The sequence below is a fragment of the Manacus vitellinus genome, unplaced genomic scaffold (genome assembly GCF_001715985.3).
Source record: "Manacus vitellinus isolate BGI_N305 unplaced genomic scaffold, ASM171598v3 scaffold_21_pilon, whole genome shotgun sequence".
Lineage (NCBI taxonomy): Eukaryota > Metazoa > Chordata > Aves > Passeriformes > Pipridae > Manacus > Manacus vitellinus.
In genome coordinates, this window is record NW_021939546.1 from 13736998 (window position 1) to 13762547 (window position 25550).

The window sequence follows — 25550 nt, forward strand, 5'->3', positions numbered from 1 at the left end:
TTACTCTCTCTATGTTCTGTTCTTTCCTCATGTGCCCATTACTGGCACATAGGAGAGAACAGAGACCATGCTAAATGATACCTGCCTTAAATTCTTTTACTAATCCCTTTCTTTCTCCCACCTTAGCTAAGAATTTGCTTTTTGCCACCACATCTCACAGCTGACTGAAATTCAGAGAGATGATATCAGACACATTTCCTTTAACGTGAAATCAGTTATCTTACTAAGACAAAAAATGCCAACTTAGACTGTGTTAAACCAGTTTTTATAAACTTACACTGCAGTTTATCCCACTTTTCCTATTTACCTTTGTAATATTTTGTTACTCACGATTCAAAACCTGCTGGAAAGCTCTGCATTTTTTTTTTCAAGTCAGACTAATGGGTCTGTAGCTCCCTAGAGCACATCCTCCCCCTCCCTCCTACACACACTCTCTCTCTGAGTCTCCATTAGTACAGGTATTATGTTTGTTAATCTCCAGTCACCCAGAACGCCCCCCTGACTTGACAGATTTATTACTAAGAGTTATGACTAGACCTGTGATTTCACATATCAGCACGTTTTTCAAGCATTCTGAGATGGCAATGATCCAGGTCCTCAGCCAAAGCAAGAAGTCCTGACTTTGCCTGTGGTCCTTTCCACTCCTACACCACTCTGCTTCTGCTCCCTTATTCAACATTGTCATCCACAGTGAACAGAGGTAAAGTATTCCCAGTTTCTAGGGCACCTGTAATCACTGGGTCCTCACTCATAGAGGCTTCCTGCCTCCTAATACCCTATGCTGCATCACTCTTAGTCCTTCCCATCCTAACTGTGAAGTGTAGTTCCTGGGGAACGCTACACATGTATGACCAGTAATACTTCCCTGAGCTACCTAGGGGATACATCTGGGAGCAGATCCAACAGTTTGAGTTACTGCTTCACCACCTAAGGGCATCACAGAAAGCAGCAGCTTTTAGAAAGGAGCTGTGAAGAGAAGGTTCAAGCAGGATCATATGAGAGACCACATTCCCAAATAGCTGTGGAAAATGGAATGTTTGAGGAGTGCCTTTACCCTTTGATGTGAACACCATTTATAACAAACATTTATATGCTCTTGTCTTTTCTTCCCCTCCATATAACTTCATGTTTTCATACAAATGGATACTGTCACTAGCACAGGTTAAAAGTCTGCCTGCATAGCATGTGGACTGATACAGAAACTGAATATATGACAAGGAAACTATAATGCCAAAGACTCACCTGACAACAACATCATAGTCATCAATTTTTAACCCCAATGATTTATTTGCAAGTACTCCACCATTTCCCACAATAATACATCGCCGGCAGCTGAGACTGTGGAAGAAACAGAGGAAGAGGTGATTTTTGTAATGTAAATGCAAACAGAGCCACACATATTTAATTTGCATGCATCTGAGAACTACAGGAAACCTTTGTAAATATTAAGAATTAGGGGGGAGACAGAGATACACTTGATCCCCAGCTCACCTCATCATGCCCAGGCATTACACGTGATAAACTGCTTTCAACACCTCACACCACGTGTGGCCTAATGAGATGAGCTGTCAGGACAAGCAGCTCCTCTCCCCCCACACCCGTGGTATGATGGGCTTGAATCAAACCCATCTGTTTACTTAAACCTTCTCATCATTCATTCAGCACTGAAATAACAATAAACCAAAGGCTTAGTGAGGAAGTCTTTTCTCCAAGCAATTTTATGAGTGCAGGCAGATCTTGCCAGGTTATCTGGGGTGTGCTCACCTTGGTGAGAGCAAAATTGCTGCTGTTATCACAAGACTTTGAGAGACAAAAAGACCCCACTAAATGGAGAGAAAAAAGACACCTCTCCCACTCCTGTCCAGTAGGAAACATATATGGAGACACCATAGGTGAGGAAAGGGAAGGGAAATAACCTTAATTAGAAAGAAAAAGAAACAGGAAAAAGAAGGAGGAGAACAGTTTCTTGTGGAACCCTGAGTCACGAGAACTCTCTGCAGCAGATGTTAAAAAGTGATTTTGTTTTGAAGACAGAGAAAAGGACTTCTTTCCAGCCATCTAATCCCAAACGCAGCTGGCTCTTCTGGCAGTGTGCCTCCATCTCTGGTAGTTCACTGAAGGAATACGTGTCTGCAGAGCCTTTTTCGGAAAGGGTCCAAGGCAATCAGTTGTTTGGAGCAGATCTCTGGCCTAGGCAGCCTTCCTAGTCCCAGGCACAGTCAACTGGGCTCTTCTAGGCTGTCCTCTCTGTGATGTCTAAAGAGCCAGCATGAGGAAAGCTCCACTTATGTGGGGTCCCTCTTTGCAGAGTGGGGCTGGAGTGCACTTAAAGACTCAGCTAAACCACTGAGGGTCACTCTGCTGACAGAGCCATTAGCTGGAGACACGTGCAGAATTAACAGCACCAAGAAATGCTCTGGAACAGCTTCCCCTGCCCAGAAAAAGTGTCATTGCATATCTGAGCCTTTCCAAAAGAAAAAACATCCTCAAGCAGATGGACATATTAGCCCAGTGTCCATAAGGCTGAAGAAGCATAGATGCTTGTGATAATTAAACCACAACAGAGAAAGAATTTTATAGATGATGGCACAGCAAAAAAAAAAAAAAAACCCAACAGTTCTGGCAACAAGGGGAAAGCAGATGCAAGATCTGGTTCAGGCAGTATATTGTGACAAAGAGGGAAGTGAAAGAGTCAACCCCAAGTACACCCAAACAAGCGACAAAGGTGGTTACAGCTTTGTCAAAACCCTTAAGGAAAAGATGCTGCAAAAGGGAAAAAAAGACATTGTTCAGTTCTGGCCAAGTGACATTTTGGATGGAAATACACTCTTCTGATGATTATGATAGGAAAGTTTGACCTCCTAAACAACAGACTGCTGGGTGAAATACCGTAGTTTCTCTACTCAGTTGTCTCTCAGCCATGACTCTTCTTAATTTTCTCTTCTGAAGAAGGATACTATGTCAAAATCCAAAGGCTACAAGCTACGGAGACTCCCCTCTATCCTTTTCCCACTTACGTTAGGATGGTAGCTCTTACCAGTTTTGAATACAGAGCTGCTTGTTCCAGCCTCAAATCACTTAATCACATTCTTTGCTTTTCTGCTAAATTAAAGCACCATCTACTGTCAGTAGCCCCTTCCACATCCGCATGTGTACAAACATTTGCCCCTCATGGGTCAGATTGGTGAGCATGAGCTGCCACACATGAGATAAAAGAACCAGTTCCACCAGCCAAAGCTGCTCCAGCAGCTTTTCATGGCCCTGCTCCCACACAGTGCTCGTGGAATGATCAAAGCTCATTTTTAATCTTCCATTGACCATACCAACTGGAGCAAGCTCATCACATCTTGCACAGTAAGGCAGCTCTCTTAGGTCTTGATTCACACTTGCAGTACCTCTCTGAACAATTTTCAACTTCTCCCCAGATCTCTGAAGTACTGAATCTGGAAGACCAGTATGTGGAGCTAATGCTGCTCAAAGCAGAGTCCCCTTTACACAGAGATTTTAAGTACATCATTCCAATCCTCTTTTTATAGTCATTGGTTTGCAGAATATAATCCTCATCTTGTAAACATGATCTGTGTTGTCACACCTGTGATGCCTGATTTTTGATTTGGCTCCAGGGAAGCAGTGTTCAGAGAAGGATCCTGTGCAAAGGTCAAGACTGACCTGGTCCTGCTACTCCTTACTTTCCCAGTCTTTGGTTCTGGCAAATTTTTCTAGTGTTATTTTACCTTTATTCCAGATTGGTTTTAGCCCCTGCAAATACCTGCCAGCAGGACTACACTGGAAGTGTCATTAAAGGATTAATTCTCAACCCTGACAGTAACTTTTTAAAGATATGTTGACTATCCCATTCCTAAAAAGGATATATCTACAATGGTGTAGTGTAGAATCAGAATATAATGGACTGAGACATAACTAATGCCTGTCTCTAAAAGGTTACCGTTATCATTTAAGCTTCTAGTTCATCTAAAAAATATATCCTCTATATGGCAAGATTTCATTTCCACAAACCCAAAGTAACTCACATCAGTTATGCTGTCATTCAAGCTCTGCCCCAGATCTAACTTTCCAGGATTTTTCCTGCAAACCAAGCTAATCAACTTACAGCCATCTCTTTATCGTCTCCCATATTTTCCAAAAATGGCACAACATTTGCTGTTCTATCAAACGTTCCAAGAAGGGTCAAAAAGCAAACAGTAAAACAAACTAAAAAAAAAATCTTTATTTAACTCTTTAAACACTCTGCATTGCTTACCTTGAAAGACAAATAATTGTCATTTTATATCCTCACAGTTACTAAAAAAAAAATACACAAAGTATTTCATTGTTGCTGTAAAATGGGACAACATCGCTCTATTTTTATCTCCAAAAAAGAAACAAATACTTCAGTGAATGGTTCTGCCTTTACTCATCATAACTAATAGGTTAATCACCTTTGCCCAGCTTCATGCCTGAGCCACCCTCATACCCTTGTGGTCCTGACACATTTAAATGTGTTCTTCTTTTTCCTTAAGTCTGCAGATAAGATTTTTCATTAGTGTCTTTCTGACCCTAAGGTCTAATCTTTGATCTTCCAGCAGCTTAAATTTCTTTCAAACATACTCTGCCCACTGATGGTGCCTGAGCATGGGAGACCTACACAGTCACTTCTGGCTCCAGGCAAGCTTCTGGCTGAAGAAACACACCGTGCAAGCAGCATCAGTTACAGCTCAATTGTTTCTCCACAAAGAAGTGTGCAAACACCTTTATGTTTGTTTACATAGTACATCAAAGCCCTGTTTCTTTTCCAGAAGAGCTCAAGGACCGAACACATCGGACACAGCCCAGGTTCCAGTTTGCTACCAGGGTGGTATGAAGGAGGGTCATGGACTTTCCACAGACAGACTTTCCCTAAAGCCCTAAGGAGCTGCAGCCAGATGTACAGACTCTTGACACTGATACTCCAAGGTTGAGTTCATCTACACCAAAACCAGGATTCATGCAGATTTTCTTGAACAATATAGCCCTGTAAACACATGTTTGCATTGTAGCAATTCCTACTTCCTCTCCTATCAAAGCACTTTAGGGATTTGTCAGGGGAGAGAAACCACAAAGCCTTCCTTTACGCAACTTTGGAACTGAAGGCTTTGAGGAAAGATGTAACAGAATAATTAAAAAACATCTTTAGGGTAACTGGTGCTTAGGGAGGCTTAGCATATTCTGGTTTGAACTGGCTGCTGCTACTTAAATGGGTGCTATCAACCCGAGCCAGAGGGACACACATCTCTCCTGCTCTATCAAATTCCTTCCTGACTGCTCAGTTTATATATTGCATTAGTAAAGACTGTGTTAGTCATAAGCTCAAACTCTCAGTTTTCCTTCATTACCACCTGGAGGCAATACAAAAAGGTCAGTTAGGTTTTTATATTTATGTCTTTTCATAGGAAATTTACATGTCATCACCACAGAGATTTAACCCCCAAATCCATTGAAGTCCAGCCAGCAAAAGGGCTGTGGAAATAGAAACCAAGCCCTGACCCATTTGCAGAATGAGGGACAGGCCACTGGATGAGCCACTAAAGGAAGTAGTGAAAATGTCAACAATATAAATGGGCTTGGAAAAGTCAGTGGAGGGCAGGAGAACTATGAAGTGTCAAAGACGAGGCCCACCAACATCTGTACTAGGGAGAAAGACACAACAGCTCTGAAAGAAGAGGTCAGAGATTCTAAAGAAAGCCCCCTGTATCTCCAATCTTTTCCAGAAAAGCTCAGAGCTGACGTGTAACTACCCTCCCAAACACCACTGCAGCTTTACCTAGCCCCTGCCCTGGAGCAGAAGCAGGTTCAACACAAAGGTGCCACAGTAAGGAGCCACGAAGAGAGCTAAGAAAGCAGGGCACCACTTACACTGTGTTACAGGTGTGAACTCTAGCCTTTGTGCACATGCCCTCCAGCTGTTGGTAGTTATAATACAATGGAGGGATTAGCTGAAGCGAGTTGGCAAAGCTGCTGTGGGATGATGAAAGGTGTACGCACACCCGGAAGGATCACGTTCGCCTCGTTTCAGCACCATGTCAGTACATTGTGTCAGGAAAGGTGCATCAGGATGCCCTTTGTTACAGGGATAATCAAACAAATAAATTCATTTCCAGGGCTTATGAGAGGCAAGTGAATGTAACATCTCAAGGACCAACTTCGTGAAGGAGGACAGAAATGGAGAAGCTTGGCTAGGGACGAGACCAAAGGTTTGGTGCAGATCCTCCACCACACAACTCTAATCCTCTCTTTCCTTCCAATGTTCTCACGCACTGCTCTGACCTCACCTTTCCTGCCTCTCCCACCCTTCCCCTGGGAAAGCTGCCTTCAGGAGTATAGTTACACGAACGTTTGTTTCAATGGGCTGGGCAGCACTCACCTTCCCCACCCGCCTCAGCCCTCCGCCTCTCCTGCTGCTGTTACAGCTCTGTGCCCACACAGTGCTGGAGTGGAAGGAGAGCTGTGGAAATGAGGTCACTGGAATGACCTGGGTTAAGAGGAAAAAGTCATAAACTGGAATAATTTCACTGACCCACTTTAAAGTCCCTTTTCAAACAATGGCAGCGGCACAAAGTAGAAAATATGGATTCTTAGACTGGCTTTGCCAACAGAGAAAATGTTGGTGTGAACCCATCTTGAAGAGAGGGTGAACCTGCAGCCTTTTCCCTGCTTCTAGAATCAGCTCACTAGGTTTCTGAGAGCCTACAAGTGGAAGGGTTCACAAGATCTCCCAAGTCTGAGCCCTTGTACCTTATAGACTTGAGCTGTGTCTCTTACCTAACGCTTCCACAATAAGGCATTTTTTCAGCCCATAATCATAGAACCAAGAATGGTTTGTTTGGGTTGGAAGGGGCCTTTCAAGGTCCCTTAGGCCAGGTCCTCTCCAGTTGCTCCAAGGTGGTGAGCAAAGGAGAGAGGTCTGGCCTTTCTTGTTGACCAGTGAGCAGTAAGGGAGTGAGTCAAACCTCAAGGCTCTGCTCCCACCACACTGGAGCTGTCACAGAGAGGAACTGTTGGGCTGTGCTTTGAGCTTGAGAAAACATGAGTAAGCAGCTAACCTTCCTTCATCAGTCTGCTCTGTCAGCTCTTCTGGAATCCAAAATGGCAGATACCCATTGCAGCCACAGTTGGAATTCATTGACAACCACAGTGAAGAACATTTCTGGAACCATACCCAAGTCTTCATCCATGCCCTACTCACCGAGCAGGTTTTTGGCAGCATTAACATCTCCCACAGTACCCAAGCTCTCTCTCCTAATAACCCCTCTGATGCATGCTCCTTTGGGCTCTCACTTTGTGGCTTGCTGTCCCAAGCCCTTGTCTCATACACACTTCAATTTTTAATTTTCCTAAGAACTGCTCACTTGGAAGGGCTTTGGGGGGTATTTGACTGTGAAGTGTATGTACCACACAACCAACATCCACTGATTTGCCTCTATCACAACAATTCCCAAGAAAACAGTGCTTCCTCAATATAAGTGTGTTTACACACCAGCAAACTTTGTTACTGCAATACCACAGAAATACATGTCTAGCCTGTTCCCCAGCTCTCATTTGTGTTTGGTGTCACAGGGACTTTGCATACATTTCATGAGGCTTGAGTGTTAGGTCTTTCCTATCTCTGCACCAAATCCATTATAAAGAACATTAACCAAAGCAAGCAGCTCATGCGAGAGTGGTTATGTTTCACAGCCTCCTGAGAAATTACTTTTAGAAAACCTGAAACATTCTACTCCTCAAAAAACAGGTGAGCAGCAAGGGTCACAATTACATTAACCTCCACTGTAAGAATCTTCCACCTGCCCTCTGTCATTAACACTAATTTCCCACGAGTAACCTTCTGAAAGAGTCTATATGTGGATTTTTCAACAGATTAAAATCTTAACTCTCCAACCAGAGCTGAGATAAACCCCAGATGGATGAGACTCAGTTGTGTGCAAAATCTCTAAGAAGGTCATCTGTGAAATGATTTTGCCTTCTGGACATAATTTCTCAAATTAATCCAAAGTCTGAAGGCTAACCCTACCTGGCACTGCTCTGAGGCAAGGCAAACTTCAAAGAAACCTAAATTAGCACATAGACTGTGAAAGACTAAGAATAAACTTTCAAATAGAGAGTAGCTCCTAACTCTAACTACAGCAGGCAAGCTCTACAATCAACATGAGAGATGAGGTGACCTATGGAAAGGCTGGAAAAGCGTATGAACTTTGTCATGGAAAAGTGGGCAGAGCGGGAGCTGGGCCAGGAAATAAACCCAATGTGTTTAGAAAGCAGGAACTGTGTCAGCTCGTGTTCAAGTACCACTGGAAAGAAGCAGTACCAGGACTCTGAAAAGAGCTCATGTCCCAGCAAAAACCTCTAACAGCTTCTGAAAAAAAGTACCCCTAATCTGGGCAGTGACATTAAACCAAAACCTTGGGGCAAAGGGAAGGAATGACAGAAAAGCAAGGACAGCAAAGACTAAAGGCCTATCACTTGGAAGCTGGATTGTAAACATGCCACTGAGTTTCAGAAGCAACCTCTACAATAGGACTGAAGAATCAAAGAAGCTTCTTCTAAAGGGTTGAATTCAAGTACCACAGGGCCCAGGAGACTTCTCTCCTGTGCATCCTAACACAGGCTTGGCCAACACAAATACACATTCCTGCTTTATGAGTGAGGAACTGGTGAAAAACATTGTTGAAATAAGCCAGTCCCTTCTTTCCCTCTAAGAGTTTCTTATGATAGTGTTGTTTTGTCAGAAAGGCTGGAAAAGTATAATGTGTTTATTGAAAATCTGCTATTTACTTATTTGAAAAAGTGGCAAGAGCATGTCTTGTAACAACACATGAAACAAAAGCTTAGGAAATAGTCAAAAGCTTTATGCTACTTATGTTTGACTTAATAGAGGTCTTCAGCATCTACAGATTTACTGGAAAGAGGACTCAGTTTCCAGCTCCTGACCTACCCAAAAAACACAGCCAAATTTACTGGCAAAATTATCTGGCAAAAATGTCAAACAAAATTTATTTAGAACATATGGAAAAGAACCACTTCTACTCATTCTTTTCTAAAAGGTCTCCTCTTACCTGTCAAGAGCTGGAGTTAGACGGTAATCTTTGGTTGCTGACAGGATGGCTTTGATCAGATTATCTGGGGAGGAAGGAAGAAGACATTAGAAACAAGTTCTCACTTCTAATGAAAATGAAAAACAAAGTGATGTAAAGCATCTGATGCAGTTACTCAGAGGAACTGAAATAAGGTTTTCATTAGGAATAAACACTTTCACTTGCATATTCCTATTTTCTCTAGACAATGACCTTCACACATGGGCTGTAAAGACATGTTATGTGCCAAATTCTGATGCAGTGTGCAACTGCCTTGCATGGAGAGTGTGACAGGGAACAAGCACAGTACACTTTATAGCAGTGATTTCATACCCACTGCCCTGAGATGGCAGCTTAACAAACACTTCAGGCATGGGAAGGCCACTGTCACTGTCAGTGCTTGCCTTCAGACAAGCTTTTATGCAGCTGAGTGGTGAATTGGATGCAGGAACAGAACCAGGTTAAAACTGATGCTTTTTATTCTCCTGGGTTACTTTTGGTTTAGGTTCAGTTTCTCAGTCTGACTTTCTTCAATTAAACCACCATAATTGCTTAAAGACATGCCCATGGAACCACAGCCTACAGACACCCAGTGAATGCTGCAGCAACCAGATGGTGTAAGTTATGCAAGCATAGACACACACACACAAATTAAATGCATTAAATTGCAGAAGCACAATCATTATGCACAAATAATTCTATCAGCTATGGAAATTTTTGAGTCTGTTTCCCTCTAGATTTTGTCACTTGTCCCTAACTTTTCCACCTCTCTCCTCTATAGAGGTCCAAACTCCTTTATCACGATCCATCCAGGGCCAAGAAGCAGCAATGCTCTGGCTAGTTTGGATTTACAAATGCACCAGTGACTTCAGAATGTCTGAAAAAAAGTCCATCTGCCTCCAAATCCTGACTCTAATTGTGGACTTAAGCAGATGCCTAAGAGGAGCATAAAAACAAAGCAAACAGACACAACATTTCCCTGAAATCCTCTTCTACCATTTAACTGTTTTCAAATCAGGGATTTCACATGTCAGGTACAGCTCCTTTGTATCTGGCAACCCTCAGTGATTTCTCTTCCATGAGCTCAGAATCCTCCTCGATCCATGCAGAGTTTCAATCACTTCCCTTTCCCAATTTTGAATATGGCTTCTCTGAGCTTCATTTATGGGGGGAAAAGACTGTGAAGAATTAGTTGCCTTCCACTTTGCTTGGGAGATTGTAAATATCTATCATATCTTTCCCTTAAACATATCAGTCAATTAGTTCAAAAGTTCTTAGGAAACAACCAATCGAAATTAATAAATAAGTCTCATTTCTTTACAAAAGATTAAAAATGACACAGGAACATTAAGAAGACTGACATCAGGTGATTTTTTACACTGAACTTAAATAGCTTTCCTGACAGGCACTACTTACTGCAATCAGCACAGTTTGGGGAGACCCTTTCAAATAAAGAGTTCTGCTCTTATTTACTGTGTCCCTCCACAGAAGCTACAGGAGAAGTGTGCAGGACCAACACACCAGCTTGAGGCAGTCCATATGCCAAACAGCTTTGAACCTGACAAAGAGCCGGTGAGACACACAAGGCAGACAAACAAAGGTGATAAACAGAAAACTCTGACAGTTACTTTGAGATTTGGGGAAGTTTTTGACACGGCATCAGTGACAGCCCCTGCCAACCATTACAAGCTGAGAAGTGTGATTGCTTTCAGAAGATCATATTTTGGAGTGGAGTAAGGAAAGAGGCAATTTATAAGGGCAAGAGCAACTTACTTTGATAACAAAATAGTGGCGTTGTTTAATTTTCCTTCATGTGAAGAATTTCTTTTGACGCATAGGCAGCAGGCTCCCCCCCTCCAACAGGAATGCTGTTTCCCTAAATCTGCCATAGGTTGCTGTGACCTCTAATGGCACCATGCCACAGTCCTCTCCTTGGCCTGTCTCATACACTGACTTTCACTGGACAGTACGTGTTACTGTCTTTGCTTTCCCACAGTCTCAGAAAAGAGATCAAAGGATTGCGTGCCAAGGGTTGCAACTTCCCATCGACCAAAGCCTTTGTCACGCCAGGTTTGCTCTACCACCCACAAGTTACACCCTGTACTACTTGGAGACCATCCGATAGACTATTTTAAAAAGCACATTAAAATAATACAGCTGAGTAATGCTCTCACATAATTCAGGTTTCCTCATCTTGCCAGCTAATTAGTAATACCTTCATAGTGAGTGCTCAGGAATTAAATACAACTACTTTAGGAGTGGATATGGCAGTATCTGGAACAGAGATGTTTCCCATTCCCATAATCCAGAGAGAAAATGCAAACAAAACAAACAATATAGAACACTCAGCACAGACTATGAATGGCCAAACAGGAGATATCTCTTCAGCAGCCCCCGCAGTCCAACAACCCATGGCATCCAAAAGGTTTGGAAGCTGCACAAATCACAGTGTTATCATTCAAAACTGCTGGATGAAGCTCAATAAAAGTACTTCACTGTCCACTCGCAGCAGGAATGAACGTGGCACCAAGTTCATCTAGTCTAGCCCCCTCACTGGAAGCTGGAAGCAGGAGCTGTGAGCACTGACAGGAAAAAACAATGTCTGGGGCAGGGGAGAGGCACTAGGTCGTTCTGGCTGAGCTGGAACTTTACTGGAAAATGTTCATTGCATTGCTGCTGAGGTGGGCATCTGTACTTGGCACCTTGCCTCTGGCATCAGGATGGAAAGACAAGATCCCCGACAGCAGGAGCTTCTAGAACTCATTCCAACAGAACTCATTCCAACAATAAAAATATGTGATTTTCATACACCTCCTTCAAGTCAAAGGCTCTAAGGTTACACATATATACACACACGTGAACACATGTGCTTATTCCTGAATTCACGTTTTCAGGTCCTCCACCTGTTCTCATTTTTGAAAGCAGTGAAAATCTTTATACTTCGAGGGAATCAAACTTGCTGAAGTACATGAGGTAAGTAAGTGACATAACCAGGAACAGAACAAGGCCTTTGGCTCCTAGACAAGGAACCCTCTGCAAAAGGTCTCATCTTTGGACAGTCCTCTGACTTATGTGTTCTTCACATATGTCTGGTACACTTCAATGACAGATTAATGGAAATGAATGTCAATATCCTGCATTTTCACCCTCACTTTCTCTCAGTATTAAATAATGAACACATCACTATGGCAAGCAATCTACTGAAGTTTTCTGCAGCTTGTTTGTTATATTATTTTCTTGTCGTGGAGAATTTAGCTCACTGGGAGTGTGGGAGATTATTTAACCCACTCATCTATCAGTCACTATGCATACACTATTACTGTAAAAACAAAGAAGCCTCTGCACTCTTTTCCTCCCATCTAGAGGAGTTGACTACATTTATCTAAGAATCCTGAGTTATCTTGACATATTCTATCAACTTTGCCTTATATCATCAGAAGATTCAAAAGCCAGCTCAGGACTGCATGATTTCTCTGAACCCAAGTACATCTTGACTTCAGGTTGACCCTGAAATTTTCAGACATTTGGAAAAACTAAAAGTAAATAGTTAGAAATCAGGCAGGCAGTGACCACACAGTGAGAACTAGCCTAAGTCTCAATTCTAGCCTTTTTCTCTGTTATTTATGTGAAGGAGTGGAAGAGACCTTCACTGTAAATGTCAACAACACTTAAAATTGTTGTTTCTAATGTACAAGCTTCTTGCTTGTATCATTAAAAAAAGATGGGAGACCTTTCCACTCCAGAGAGTTACTGCAGGCATCTCACAGGGTCTCACCTTGAAAGCAGGCACACTGGGATGCTCGTGCACTCTCAAGTAGCCAAGAGAAGAGGCTGTAATTTTTACAAGTTTTCTGTACCAGCCATCTTCCTCAAAAAACAGCAAGTCTAGATGCCCTTATTGCCAGCAGTAAGTACCTGTGCATTAGGGTCAGGGGACAGTGTGCTGCTGCAGTTCTGTGTGTCTGCCCTGTGAGCCATGGCCAGTGCCCACCTCCATAGGTGGTCACCCAGCTGCCACCCTTCCAGCCATCGCTTCTGCAGGGTACTGGGCATCAGCTTCAGCTCTGGGGAATAGACTGCCTAGAGTGAGGTTGACTGACATCCCTAAAGCATTCCAGAAGACAGGTGAGACAGGTCCCTGTCCCACGATAACAGAATGCCATGTGTGTGTCAGCTTCATGGGGAGAGTAAACTAAACACTACCAACGCTGTGGATTAAACAAATTGCAATGTTTACAAACAAGCTGTAGGCACAAGCCCAGTGCATACACTTTTTTTTAATACACTACCTGAAAGTTCACCTCTGTATAAAGTTCCTCCTTCAGAATTTTTTTTCCTTAAGATCTCCCTCCATATGGGAGCTGAGGAATGATCTTTCACAGAAGGATTTTTATGTCTTTTGATGAATGATCTTTACCTTAAGTCAAGGGAGGTGATTCTGCCACCCTACTCAACCCCAGTGAGGTTGCATCTGGAGAGCTGTATCCAGTTCTGGGCTCCTCAGGACAATAGAGACATGGAGCTCCTGGAGCAGGTCCAGCAGAGAGCAACAAAGATGATTTAGGGACTGGAGCATCTCTTATGAGGAAAGGCTGAGAGAGCTGGGCCTGTTCAGCACTGAGAGAGGACCTCATCAGTGTTGGAAGGGACAAGAGAATGGACCAGGCTTTACTCAGTTTACTTGAGATGCACTATACTAACAACAGGACTTAAAACTGCCACTCCTCCAAATATCCCAGTAATTCCATTGATGATTTTTAATGGCATTAAGACAAGAGGCATATAGTGTTGCACAGGCACAAAACTCAAAGTAAAAGAGAAAAAAAAAGACTGAATACACATGGTACCCTCTCTAACAATTTTAGAAGAACCTGGCATGCGTTAAATGTAAGCTCCAGAAAGCCCTTAAGGCCTTTTTTTATAACAAGATATAAATAAAATACATAACATTTGGACTCTTCATTTACATCGTCGTTTTGGAGCCTTTAGGGATTTTTTTTTTTTTCCAAGCTTTTCTTCACAACCAAGAGTTTGTTTTTTCAGAACACAAGCTTAGTTCCCAACATAATCCCACGGCTTGGAAAGTTGGAACATTAATTTAAAAAACAATTATGCCAAAAAACGGGCAACATTCTGCAACAACCATGCTTTAACCATTTTGATCCAAACTCAAGCTCAATGCACAGGAAATGATAAAGCCTGTAAAACAGGCAAATTCACACCAAGTAAAATGGCCCTTGAAAGATTCACAATATGCTGGTTGAAGACAAGCAGGAAAATAAATACAGTTGTTATAGAGAGCTGTTCTTCCCTTCACTGCTGCATTTTTGTTGGCCCTTCACAGGTGGCCAAAAATGCCAAAAAACTCAATAGCTACTACAATGACTCCTAATTCTTCTGACCCTTGCAGAAGCATTAAGAAATGGCACTTCAAAACCCAACAGCCAGAGGAGATCTGCTTTTCCCTCTGGGAGGTAAAACAGAGGAATAATATCCATGTCTCAATCGCACTTCCAAGACTTCTGTGACGATCTCCAATATGGAGTCACCCAATTAACTGCAAACTTGAGGTTTGAGTCTCCCTGGGGCACCTTTTCCTTCTCAGCGGGTTGGGGAAAAGACTATTTTTAGGCACACTCAGAAACAAAGCATCAGTTCTGACTGAAATAATGGACCGCACAGGAGGGTTGTACTTTCATCAGGAGAGCTCAAGTGTGGAAGTTGATTCAACTTCAAAATTCACACTGTAACTTCCCTTTAGAGGCTTTACTTGATAATGAAAAGCTGGCCCTCTACCTCTTCTGAAACTTTTATTTTTTTTTCCTTTCAAACCTCTAATTTAATTTCTCGAGGCTATAAAATCAGCTGAATTCCCTGGGGAAACAGCAACATTTTTATATCTATATTCCCACGTGATATTGGCAACTATTACCAATTTTGGTCAAATGCAAAATTCTAGTGGAAACTAGTTCAGAAATCAGACTCAGGAAGAAACAACAATCTTGTGTTAATACCTACTCTGAATAGAACTAATGGCTATCCATGCTTGTGCTTCTTGGTTATTTGTTAGAGGAAGAATATATGAAGATCAAAAAAAATGCTCACAGTAGGAAAATCATCTGTACAACAGAGCACCACTAACAAAATAAGGACAAGACTGGAGAATTAAACCAGGAAAGAAACACCTCATTCAGACCCAGTCAAATGTAGGGAAGGTGCCTGCACATGGTTCTCCAGTCTCTCTATAATGGCAGAAGAGTAGGTTGGAAAAGAGCTACTTTTCTGATAGTTTTTCTTTGAGTCAGCTGTAAATCAAAATTGTCATGTCCAACTGAACATGTTTTCTCAGAGATAAAGTATTGCTCATGCCAAGAAAGTCAATGTAAAAGAAAAAGCTATGCAAGAAAAAAAACATGCATGAAAAGACGGTAGATTTTCCCCCAATAACATTGTGATATGCCAACTTTCGCACGTCTGAAAATTCAACATTTTTACTGGAGACGAATGACCTCTGCCCCATGAGACCAGTGAAACCTCTGCTAAGCAGCACTGAACCATGGTTCTTCCCAGAAGCACTAACACAGAAGAAAACATCCAAATAAAACCAAGTACAAATACAGTTAATCATTGCACAATACGTTCATTAGCACTGGTGGTCTGGACAAAGACTTAATTCCTTTGTCACCGATTCCAGATGTCCCTCCTGTACCAAATGAAAATACGAAGCCTCCTGGCCAGTAGTTCATACTCCATTTGTTAAAACTGTAGCACTTGAAACATGTTCTTGATATTCCCTTATCACCACGGGGAAGAAATTGCTTTCTAGATTCCTGGCGGGAGGGAAATTCTGTAAGATGGTGACAAGAGAATCACTCCCTAAGAAATAACTCTCACCTTCAAAGACAAACTGATTCAGGGCCAACAAAGCAGCCTCTCTGCTTGAAACAACTGAGCAGGAACAAAGGTGGAAGTGAAGACCTATAATTATTGCTAAGCAGTGACATAACTACTGACTAAATGCATGGAACAGATACTACATGGATCGTGTCTGTTTGGTTTTTTAGTGTATGCTGTGCCATATGTTTTCACTTAGGTTGAAAAAAAAAACTACAGCAACTCTCCCGTCCTCATTACATGGAGAAGATGCCAGATACTAGCTACTCTTTCTTATGAAAGCCTTTTATATTCTTCAAACCACATGTACTGAGAAATTCTATTAATAGTCAGGTATTTCTCCAGTCTTGTTTGTTGCCCTTCTCCAAATAACTCTTTCCTTTTGCTTTAGCTACAGAGGTAAATTTGGGGAGGAGGCCCTCTGGGATTAATAATCTCACTAGCAGTATAAACAATTTTTCCATTGCTTATTCATTGACAAATTTAACCCTGAAAGCAGTGTACATGCTAGAGGGTCTCTAACTATGTGGACAGCATGAGCATATTCATATCTCCATAATTATACTGACAATGCACTGCTAAAGAAGAAATTTCAATTTAATTTTTTAAAAATTCTCCACATCACTCATTTAAGAACCTGAGACTGCTGCGGTCTCCTTGCTCCTGACTGAAAAAAGTTGCAACAGCAGGCTTGGTGGGTGCTGGGAAAGAAGAGTTCCTACAAGGAAATTAGATCCTCGCAAATGGTGAAACATGGGAGGCACTCCAACATCCCAGTTAATGCCAAAACAATAGCCTGGGACACAGGAGGGTGCTCAGCAGCCTGAGTCGTCCCCCACAGGACATTCTGACATTTATAGCTTTTAGAGTTCCAACTTCTTGTTACAGTTTGCTCTTCTTGACAACGCAGAGTTGACCAATTTCATGTTCCCCACTTCGGCTACATACACACTAATAAACAAACTGGCAGCAGGGCACGGGCCCACACTGTCCCACACAAGTCCATACCATTAAAGGGTTAGCACAGTCCCAGATGTGTTCACCAGGGCCAACAAATATCCTCCTCTAAAATTCTCACGCATTCACAGGCTAATAGAGGCCAGTGACCTTTCTTGATAGGAAGCCTGGACATAACCACTCTGTTTGGGGGGGGGGGCAGGGAGTTAATCTGTTTGAACAATGAGCTCAACAGCCTTCAGGACCAGAGGACAACCATTTTATTTATTAATAGAGATGCAGTCATCATTTCCAAGCACTTACAGTGGCCCATCCTGTTTCCAGACTCTGTAAGTCACATAGTAGGAGACAACAAGTTCGACGTGGCAAAAGCATCTCATTTTTTTAAAGTAATTGCAGTCAGACGTGACACTGGCCTGTTTGTCAACACAGTCATTCTTCATTTAGAAAATCCTGATCCAGATTCTGAAAGATAATCTGCATAGCAGAAATCTCTGGGCAAAACCTAGAGCCACTGTTGCATGGAAGGCCAAACTAAATAATGGCAGTGACCCTTTATGGTGTCAAAATTGAACATCTCTTCACACCTCTTCATATCTATTACTTCTCCTATTCTCTGCACACAGAGAAAGCCAGAGTTTCCACAAGGGCTACAAACATGTCTGATGAATGCAATGACACCTTCAGTCTGCTGGATCAGCCCCAACACTCCTGACAGCTCTCAGCTCTGCTTTTGTCCCAGGTTGCTGAGTATTGGGATCGAGTAATTAGGATGAATCTTTCATTCAAATCTTCGTTGAACCAAAACTCTGCCCATGTAAGAAAGATTAAGAAAAAAGTATGACCACTGCTCTTAAATTCCTCTTCATCTAGTTCTAATACCTTGTAGGGGACTCTCACAACCACTGTTCAGAGTTTGCACAAGACTGTGTGCCATGTGACTCATCTCAGAAAGCCCTGCTCATCAAACAGTAGGGTTGCCACCTGCCTCTTTTCCATGCCTCTTTCATTTAGCAGACAAGGAATCACTAAGGTTGTTAACTGAGGACAGCAGCAGTTTGCAACCTGACATGAGATGTGCAGCATTCCTACTGCAACAGTCCCTTTCAGATCCAGCAGCATTTGAGGGAAAGTCTAAAAACTTTCCTATTCAAGACCATATTCCCCTTGACGGCTCCTACACACAAATGCTCTTGCAGAGGGAGAATGCAGCACTCTGGCCATAAAACCCCCTTGCCTGGGCTAATGGACAAATCAGAAGATGACCACTGGAGTAAAGGAGAGAGCAATCTTTCACAAAGAAACACTGTTAAACGTTCCATGTTGTACTGAGTACTTCTTAGCATCTGGAGATGGAAGAGCTGTCTTTACAATCAGATTCTCATTGAAGAAAATGAAGATCTCTGATGAACTGTGTCAAAATGATCAGCATACTGCCTTCCCCTTGATATGATAACCTTTAAAGAGCAGTAGTCCTGCCCTGAAAATTTCGGAGCCATTTCTACTGTTTTACATGTAATTTATACAGACGTGTTATTCCAAATTAGTGCAGCCCGGTAGACATTGCTCCTCAAAAGCTGCTTTCCCCTGAAGACTGCAAGAGTCATTCTTGCAATCTTGGAATTGTTCTTTCTTGTACCAGTAAACACCAAATGGTGGAAGAAAAAGGATTCTGTTCAGCTTTTTATTCAGAGACAAAGCAAAGCAAAATTTAGGTAAGAGCCTGAAGAATAGAGAGGAACTTAAAAAGTGAAAGCAGAAACATATTAGCTTCCAAGCTGCTAAGAATCCCTTGATTTCATAACTTTAGTATTTTCAAGCTATAGTTTCTAGAAATTTCTTGAAACATGCAGCATTATTGTAAGCAAGCTCATCCTGTAGCTGTATTTCACATACACACACACACACAAAAAGCCATTTTGCACTTGAATAGATCACAGTGACTTAAAACCACCAGGTGTTATTCACCAAAGTTCTCAGCAAGATCTTCCCTTTACCATCTCAGCTACAGTCATTGTCTACAAACACCAACCACCTTTCCCAGTGTGATGCATGTTGGAAATCCCAGCTGACGGTGTCACGGGGCTGCCCAATGCACAGAGCAGAACTCCTGCCCTGTCTGTTTCAGCACAGCCACATCTCTCCACACTTTCTTAGCCACCCTGACTACTCATTTTCCCATGCACATCCCAGCTCTGAGAGCCTTCATCTCGCACCACCACGTGACTGAGCTCCACGCTGCCTGCCTGGGTCAGTTGTTTGGATACCATTAGATTGCCCTGACTGAAAGCCCTAATGAGGTGCTGATCCCATCATCCAATCACTCGGCTGAGCCCGAATGCATCCCATGGGACAGCCAGAAAAGACTGATGCAAGAATTCCAAGTGATGTGTAACATGAAAGGGCGCCATTCGCATCGCGAGGACTCACAGCCTGTCAGCACGGCCATTAGAAATCCTGGGCTACACAGATTTATAATGCAACCCTCCCACACACAGAACTTGCTCCAGACTGAAACTTGGCACAAAATTCAGTCCCAGGAGGGTGTTAAAAAAATAACCTATTCAACGGTTTTCCATCCCATGGTTTCAGCTCACAGCCATTTAAATAATGGCAATTTCTCATTTCTCTTTTTAACTGAGGAAATCCAATATAAAACACCAGATTTACATAACATTGCAGTGGTGATACAAGCTGGCAACAAACCCAGGGAGAAGGCTGCCAGAGCTGTTCCGTCATTCTCTTTTGGTGAATTTCTCCACTTGGATTCCGTTTAATGCAATGATTTTTGTTAGGTCTGGCTGACATCATGTGTAATCTGCAAATCCCACCTCCATGACGGTCAGTCAGCTTGCCCTAGCTTTGTACACCTTGTGTGCTGGTTAGAAGGGGACAAGCCCTCCTGTGGTCACCACAGCCTCTCACTGGTGCTGCCACTGTTAGTTCTTTGCTGCAAACTCTGCTGGCTAAATTAGAGGACAGCAATTAGTTTCCTATTGAGCTGCAAAAGACCGACTGGACAAGGAATGGACAAAACAAAGAAGGGAACTGATGCAAGCCAAAAGCAATTTGTCAGTAGAGCCTTTGATTTCACCAGAGATTGTTCTGACAACTGCCACACCTGCTTCCAGGCAGAAAGACAGACCCAAGCCTTCTGTGGCTGCCGCCCTTTCTCCACCAAATATTTCAACTCCTATGGGGGTTATCTGTAACCAAGAGTTTGTCAGCAGAATAAAAATCCTGCAAATTGATGCAAAGCAACAAACACTTCTTAATAAATATGTTGGAGTTCAGAAAGTCTGCAGTAAATCACTGCAGTGAGCACAAGCCTTCTGCTCACCACCACTCACCCAGAGAGGCCTTTGATAGCACATGTGGGATAGCCAGGAGCCTGTCACCCACAAAACAGATCATCTGCTGGGTGGGCTACTGGCCCCCATCTCATCACCACCAGCACCACCCCTGCTTTCCCACAGCATACCTGAGACACAGCTCCTGCTATGACACTCAGCTGGAGGACAGGACATATCACCCATCATCACCAAAGCACCTCAACAGACTTTTCCTAATTGTTATATAAGTCAATAAGTAGCCCAACTATAAAATGCTATGAGAAAAAAATGAAGATTTGTATCAGTGGTCAACTCCAAGGCATATTCCCTGTTCTTCAGAGAATTACTGACTCAAAGGTAGTTTAAGTCAGTTTGAACTCTCAGCTGCTGTCAGCAAAGCTGCAACAAGATTCTCTGGCAGTCAACATCAAAATGCTTCTTCCAGAATGGGCAAGTAGGTCTAAAGTGCCATTGTTGCACTGACTCTCTGCATGTACTACACCATTTCCCTCAGACCAGCCTCTGGGGTCCATGTTCCAGCTGTGAAAACCTTTCTGGGTTTGTGTGAGTTACATGTACAGTATTTCTCTCAAACAGGGGGGAAAAAAACACTGAGCCCAAGGGAACACCTAAGCTTTCAAAACAGAAAAACAAAATGGAGCAAACATCTGCAGAACCACCTTCTTCTCCAACAGCTGCACAGTTCTCTCATTCATACCTTGTCCTTTAATTCCAAAGGGGGGTACAAAGTCCCTGATACGTGCCCATTTCCTGAAGGAATCATCCAAGAACATTGGTGCCGGCTTCGAGAACCTGAGGAAATCAAAATGAGAGAGAAATTAACTCCTGAACTAGGAAGGATAAATTTCTGCAGGAAGGTTGAGAGAATCCACACCGAAGTGCTGATTCTACATTCTCACTGGCAACACAGTAATGTGGAAGATTTTACTTTTACCCAAAGGTGACTGCAGTGAAACAAATCTGCCAGAGTTTGTGCCAGGAGGACACTCAAATCACTCAAGTCATGACCTGGCAATCCCTTCCACTCAACAATTTAGAACTTCCCCTCTGTTGTTTGGCTATCACTTTAGCTACAATAAGTTGTAAATTGCACCCAGAGTTTAGGCAGCTTTACTTCCAACTTTGTAAGCACAAGACAATGTATGTGCTTGACATACATTGTTCATGACACATCCACGCTGTGCTGCTCTGTGCAGGTGGGAATGCACTGGGCAAACACCTGTGGAGAGCAAGACTGGGGTTACCTGCTCTCATGGCTGCTCTGGCCTCACTCATATGCATGTACACAGCAGTTATCACCACACAGGCAAGAAAGAAAACAGCTCAGGGCATCATGAAGCAGCTCTTGGTTTACAGACAGTGGAAATTCAGTGAGGAGTTGGGTATTTTCTTCTATGTTCAGTAACATAGAAAAGATTCAAGAGAGGTCCTTGCCAAACCAAACAGTGATCTATCCAGAATCCCTTACAAAAGAGAAACCTAGTCCTTCTTAACTGTGTCATTATGGAAATACATTATTGAAATACATTATCCTAATTATACCATCAACACACAAATACGGTAGCTACTAAAAATTTGTCTCTTCTAGAAACTTTGTACAGTGGCCAGAGAGAAGGAAACAATTAGCAAATAGAGAAATATTAACTTTCTTATGGGACCATTTCTGAATGTATCAAGACAGAAAGTATGTTAATACTACTAAAAATCTTGTTCATTCACTCATATCAAAAACAGTAGCAGGGATGTCCTGGATCAAAATCAATCACACCATTCTACAGAAATTAAGAAAGGAATGTACCACATATTTAGAGTCAGAGAGTACATCTCCACTACAGTGCAAGGTACCTGCTTCTGAAACAGATCCAGCCTGGATAACCTAGGCATGGGACTGGGACAGACGTAACCCACAGGTTTAACTCTCTCTTCAGGCTGTTTCTGTACTCACCATGCCACTCTGGACTTGAACTATCTGAATTAAGACATTCATCTTCACTATGCCACAGTCAAGAACAGAGCAAGAGTTTCAGACAGCAGCACAGTGAGGAAAGGATGGAATGAAATCTGAATTATAAAACTGCTCAAAGTAAAGTCCTGTTGCAGATGCCCAGGAAATCATAGGTTGCAAAAATCTCTGGAAAGGGGAAAGAGAATATTTAACAAAACAAGAAGTCTTGAATTCACCCATGCATACTGCTTCACATCCACTCATGCAATCTTTAATAAGATCATCTATAACCATAAAAGCAAGATGCACAGATGACATGGTTGATCTAGAAGGAAAGGAATGTCTTTGCAGAGCCGAGAATACGAAAGGATATACACACTTTACCTGGGAAAAGGTGGGGAAGAGGTGTTAAATAGAGCTTCTGAAGTTCTTAGATAAAAAACCCTCACAGGTCTATTTAAAAATAAATAAATAAATAAGAACAATACAGTATTAATTGTAATAAATTTACTCTGAAAATATCCTAAGAACTTCAATAACCCAACAAATTAGTTCAATGTTTTCTCAGACATTTTGGTGCACCAAAATATAATTATTATGTTACACTGGTGGGTCTCCAGGGAATTATCTCCACCTCCTTCCAACAGCAACAGGAGAAATCTTTGCAGGACTCTCATACAATGCAAGAGCTTTTATATCCTGAAGGGCTACAGCAGAGATGTTCACAGCTCTTCCTTCACAGCCACCAGTTGAACCTATAGCAGAAGGCAGGTCCCACAGAGTCCTGTTCTCCCCAGGCAGCAACTTCAGTGAGGGATGACAGCACTGCCTGGGGGTCACAGCCCTGGGGCTGGTTTGTCATGTCACCAAGGTACTCCGGTTGCTGCTGTGACATGCAACCTCCAGGATGCCTCAGGAAATGCATATATGAGCAGGTTTTATTCTCTTCTCAAGAATCAAGAGGATTCCCTACAATAATGCTACAAAGTAGTGCAGTGTAAATAAAAATCTCAGCCAGCTCAGTTCACCTGTTCAAGAGCACTGCATGAGAAAGAAGGTACAGGCTGCAAGGTCAGGCCTAACACAGAAGTTGGTCTTATTTACAGATGTAATTAACTGGCCTATATGCAAGTCACACACAGGGAAAAGGCAGCTTACAGTAGTCTGACATGGAGTAAGGAGTGCCTCTCCCTAGTGCAGATTCCCCCTTACAAGGTGCCTGGTGAAACGAGGAGGGAACTCAGATCCTTCTAGAACTCCCTGGACCCCAGGGGAGTTCCCAAAAATCAGTTGAAGCTCAAGCACGACTGATCTGATGCTCTATGACGTCCCTTCTGCTTGGACCAGGGGACCAAACTGATGCCAAAGAGAAGGGTGAAATGACCATTAGCCTTTTAATCATACTTGCTAGAAGTAAATTTAGCGATTATTCTAGCAAAGAACATGACGGCCTTAGACTAGCTACTATTATTTGGTAATATTTAACACTACTGTACACAGAGCCAGGGAAATAGACTTTTAATTCATAGTTTTGTTTCATTTAAGAAGGAGGAGGAACAGCTTTGGGGAAATATTATATCCATATGGGAAAAAAAGGGAGCAAATTAGAGGATATTTAGCTCTCATAAATCTTGAAAGAAATTCCATTTTGGAAATATTAAGAAATCATAACTGCTGTAAGCTCATGCACTTTGCCACCTCAATAAATCAGAGTGGGCCAGAATCGAAGTCCAGCAGGGACAGGGAAACACTGCCTGCCAAACCTCTCCGGGAGCGTGGCTGCTCTGTCTCGGCTCTGAACCCCGCTGGTGTATTCCAGGACCCTTCAGGAAGTATCAGGATATGCCTCAAACAGGCCATGGGAATGCTCTCTGCAGAGCACCTAAAATACATTCCAAGGAATGCATGGGAGTTTGTCAAACAGAAACAGCAAATGTTTCTGAATGATGTTAAACTCTGTATCCACTGAGGCAGCTCGGTACAGGACGCTGCTTTTTGCCTGAGTTGTCTGCCAGGGCTATCCTAAAGGCAGGTTGGCTTCACCAGCAACTGCTATCCAGAACTGAAACAGGGTTGTGCTCCTTCAGAAACCCACAGAGAAAGGGAGAGTTTTGATTTTTCAGATTTAAATTCTAAGCACTTCCTCTCTACCCCAACCCAGTTCCAGAACAGACAAAATGCAACCTCACTGCACATGACAGCCTGGAAAAGACAGAGTTTGGATGCTTGCAGCACACACCTATGACCTATGTAATTTGAGAGAGAAATGCCAAGCATCTAAAATCTCTAGTTTGAATGGCATACCCTGATAAAACACAAATGACATCTAAATGGACTAAATGCCGGATATGGTAATTGTGAGGTATGCACCCAATCTCCCCCAGCTCTCAAGTCTGAATTCCTCACACAAAAACATTAATAAAACCTCCAACACAATCTGTCACCAAGTACAGTGAAAGGAAGTGTACTGCCAAAAACTGTTCTTAAACAGGAATCTATATACACAAGAAAATGTGATATATATTTGTGCCTTGGGGATTCTGGCTTATGTGACAAAACATTACATTTCCAATTATTTCCCCCCTGATAAGTAAAAAGAGTTGTGACCCCAAAACATTTCTACCCGGAAGGCTTAAACAGCCTGCCAGAAGCTCCCCAGCCAAGTTTTCCAACCATTCTATTCTGTCCCTGATACTCAGATCCATTCACAGCTACTCAGATGTGCATGAAGTATTAAGCACGAGCAGAACAAACTTCCCAAAGCACCTTGCAAATCCTAGACTACACTGCTGCTATTCAAGGTAGCTATTGAACAATTCCAGACATTGAATCTTGACTAGAATCTGCTCCCTACTCCTATCTGCTGCTTTCAAGGCAATTAATACATAAATGTTTGGGAGAGAATAAGATACATCTGATGGAAAGTAAAATAAATAAACTGATTGATATGCCCTTGGCTTTAATGAGGAGAGAGGAAGACAAGGTCAAGTCTCTGAAAGAGTAAAGGAGAAGACGGCACCACATTCCTAAAAATCACAACACTAAGGAAAGGCAGATTGGCAGCCACTAAGCCCCACTGTGGGCTTATTTCTCAGATATTTCTTTATTTTTTTTCCCCCTCCTCCTTCAAGCCAACCTGCCCTTCTGTTTTTAATTTAATTAGGGAGAATCAGCATCAACAGAAAAGTGGAAGCCAAAGGGAAAAAACCAAACAGTGCTAAAAACCTAATGTTGTACAGACCCTGCACACTGCATTTGTAAAGGGGTCAGAATAACTTTTTTTTTTAGCCACAC

General features: G+C 42.5%; 1 protein-coding gene across 5 annotated transcripts in view; it reads right to left on the reverse strand.

Annotated features, from left to right (window-relative positions):
* The window catches only part of ST3GAL3 (ST3 beta-galactoside alpha-2,3-sialyltransferase 3), a 173529-nt gene that overhangs the window by 45989 nt on the left and 101990 nt on the right, over positions 1-25550 (reverse strand). For all 5 annotated transcript variants that reach the window (XM_018072250.1, XM_029959663.1, XM_029959665.1 and 2 more), the window contains 3 exons: positions 21009-21103; positions 9090-9153; positions 1243-1338 (listed from right to left, as the gene is read on the reverse strand). In XM_018072250.1, the coding sequence (XP_017927739.1) occupies positions 1243-1338; positions 9090-9153; positions 21009-21103 (255 nt within the window). The remainder of the gene's footprint in view (positions 1-1242; positions 1339-9089; positions 9154-21008; positions 21104-25550) is intronic.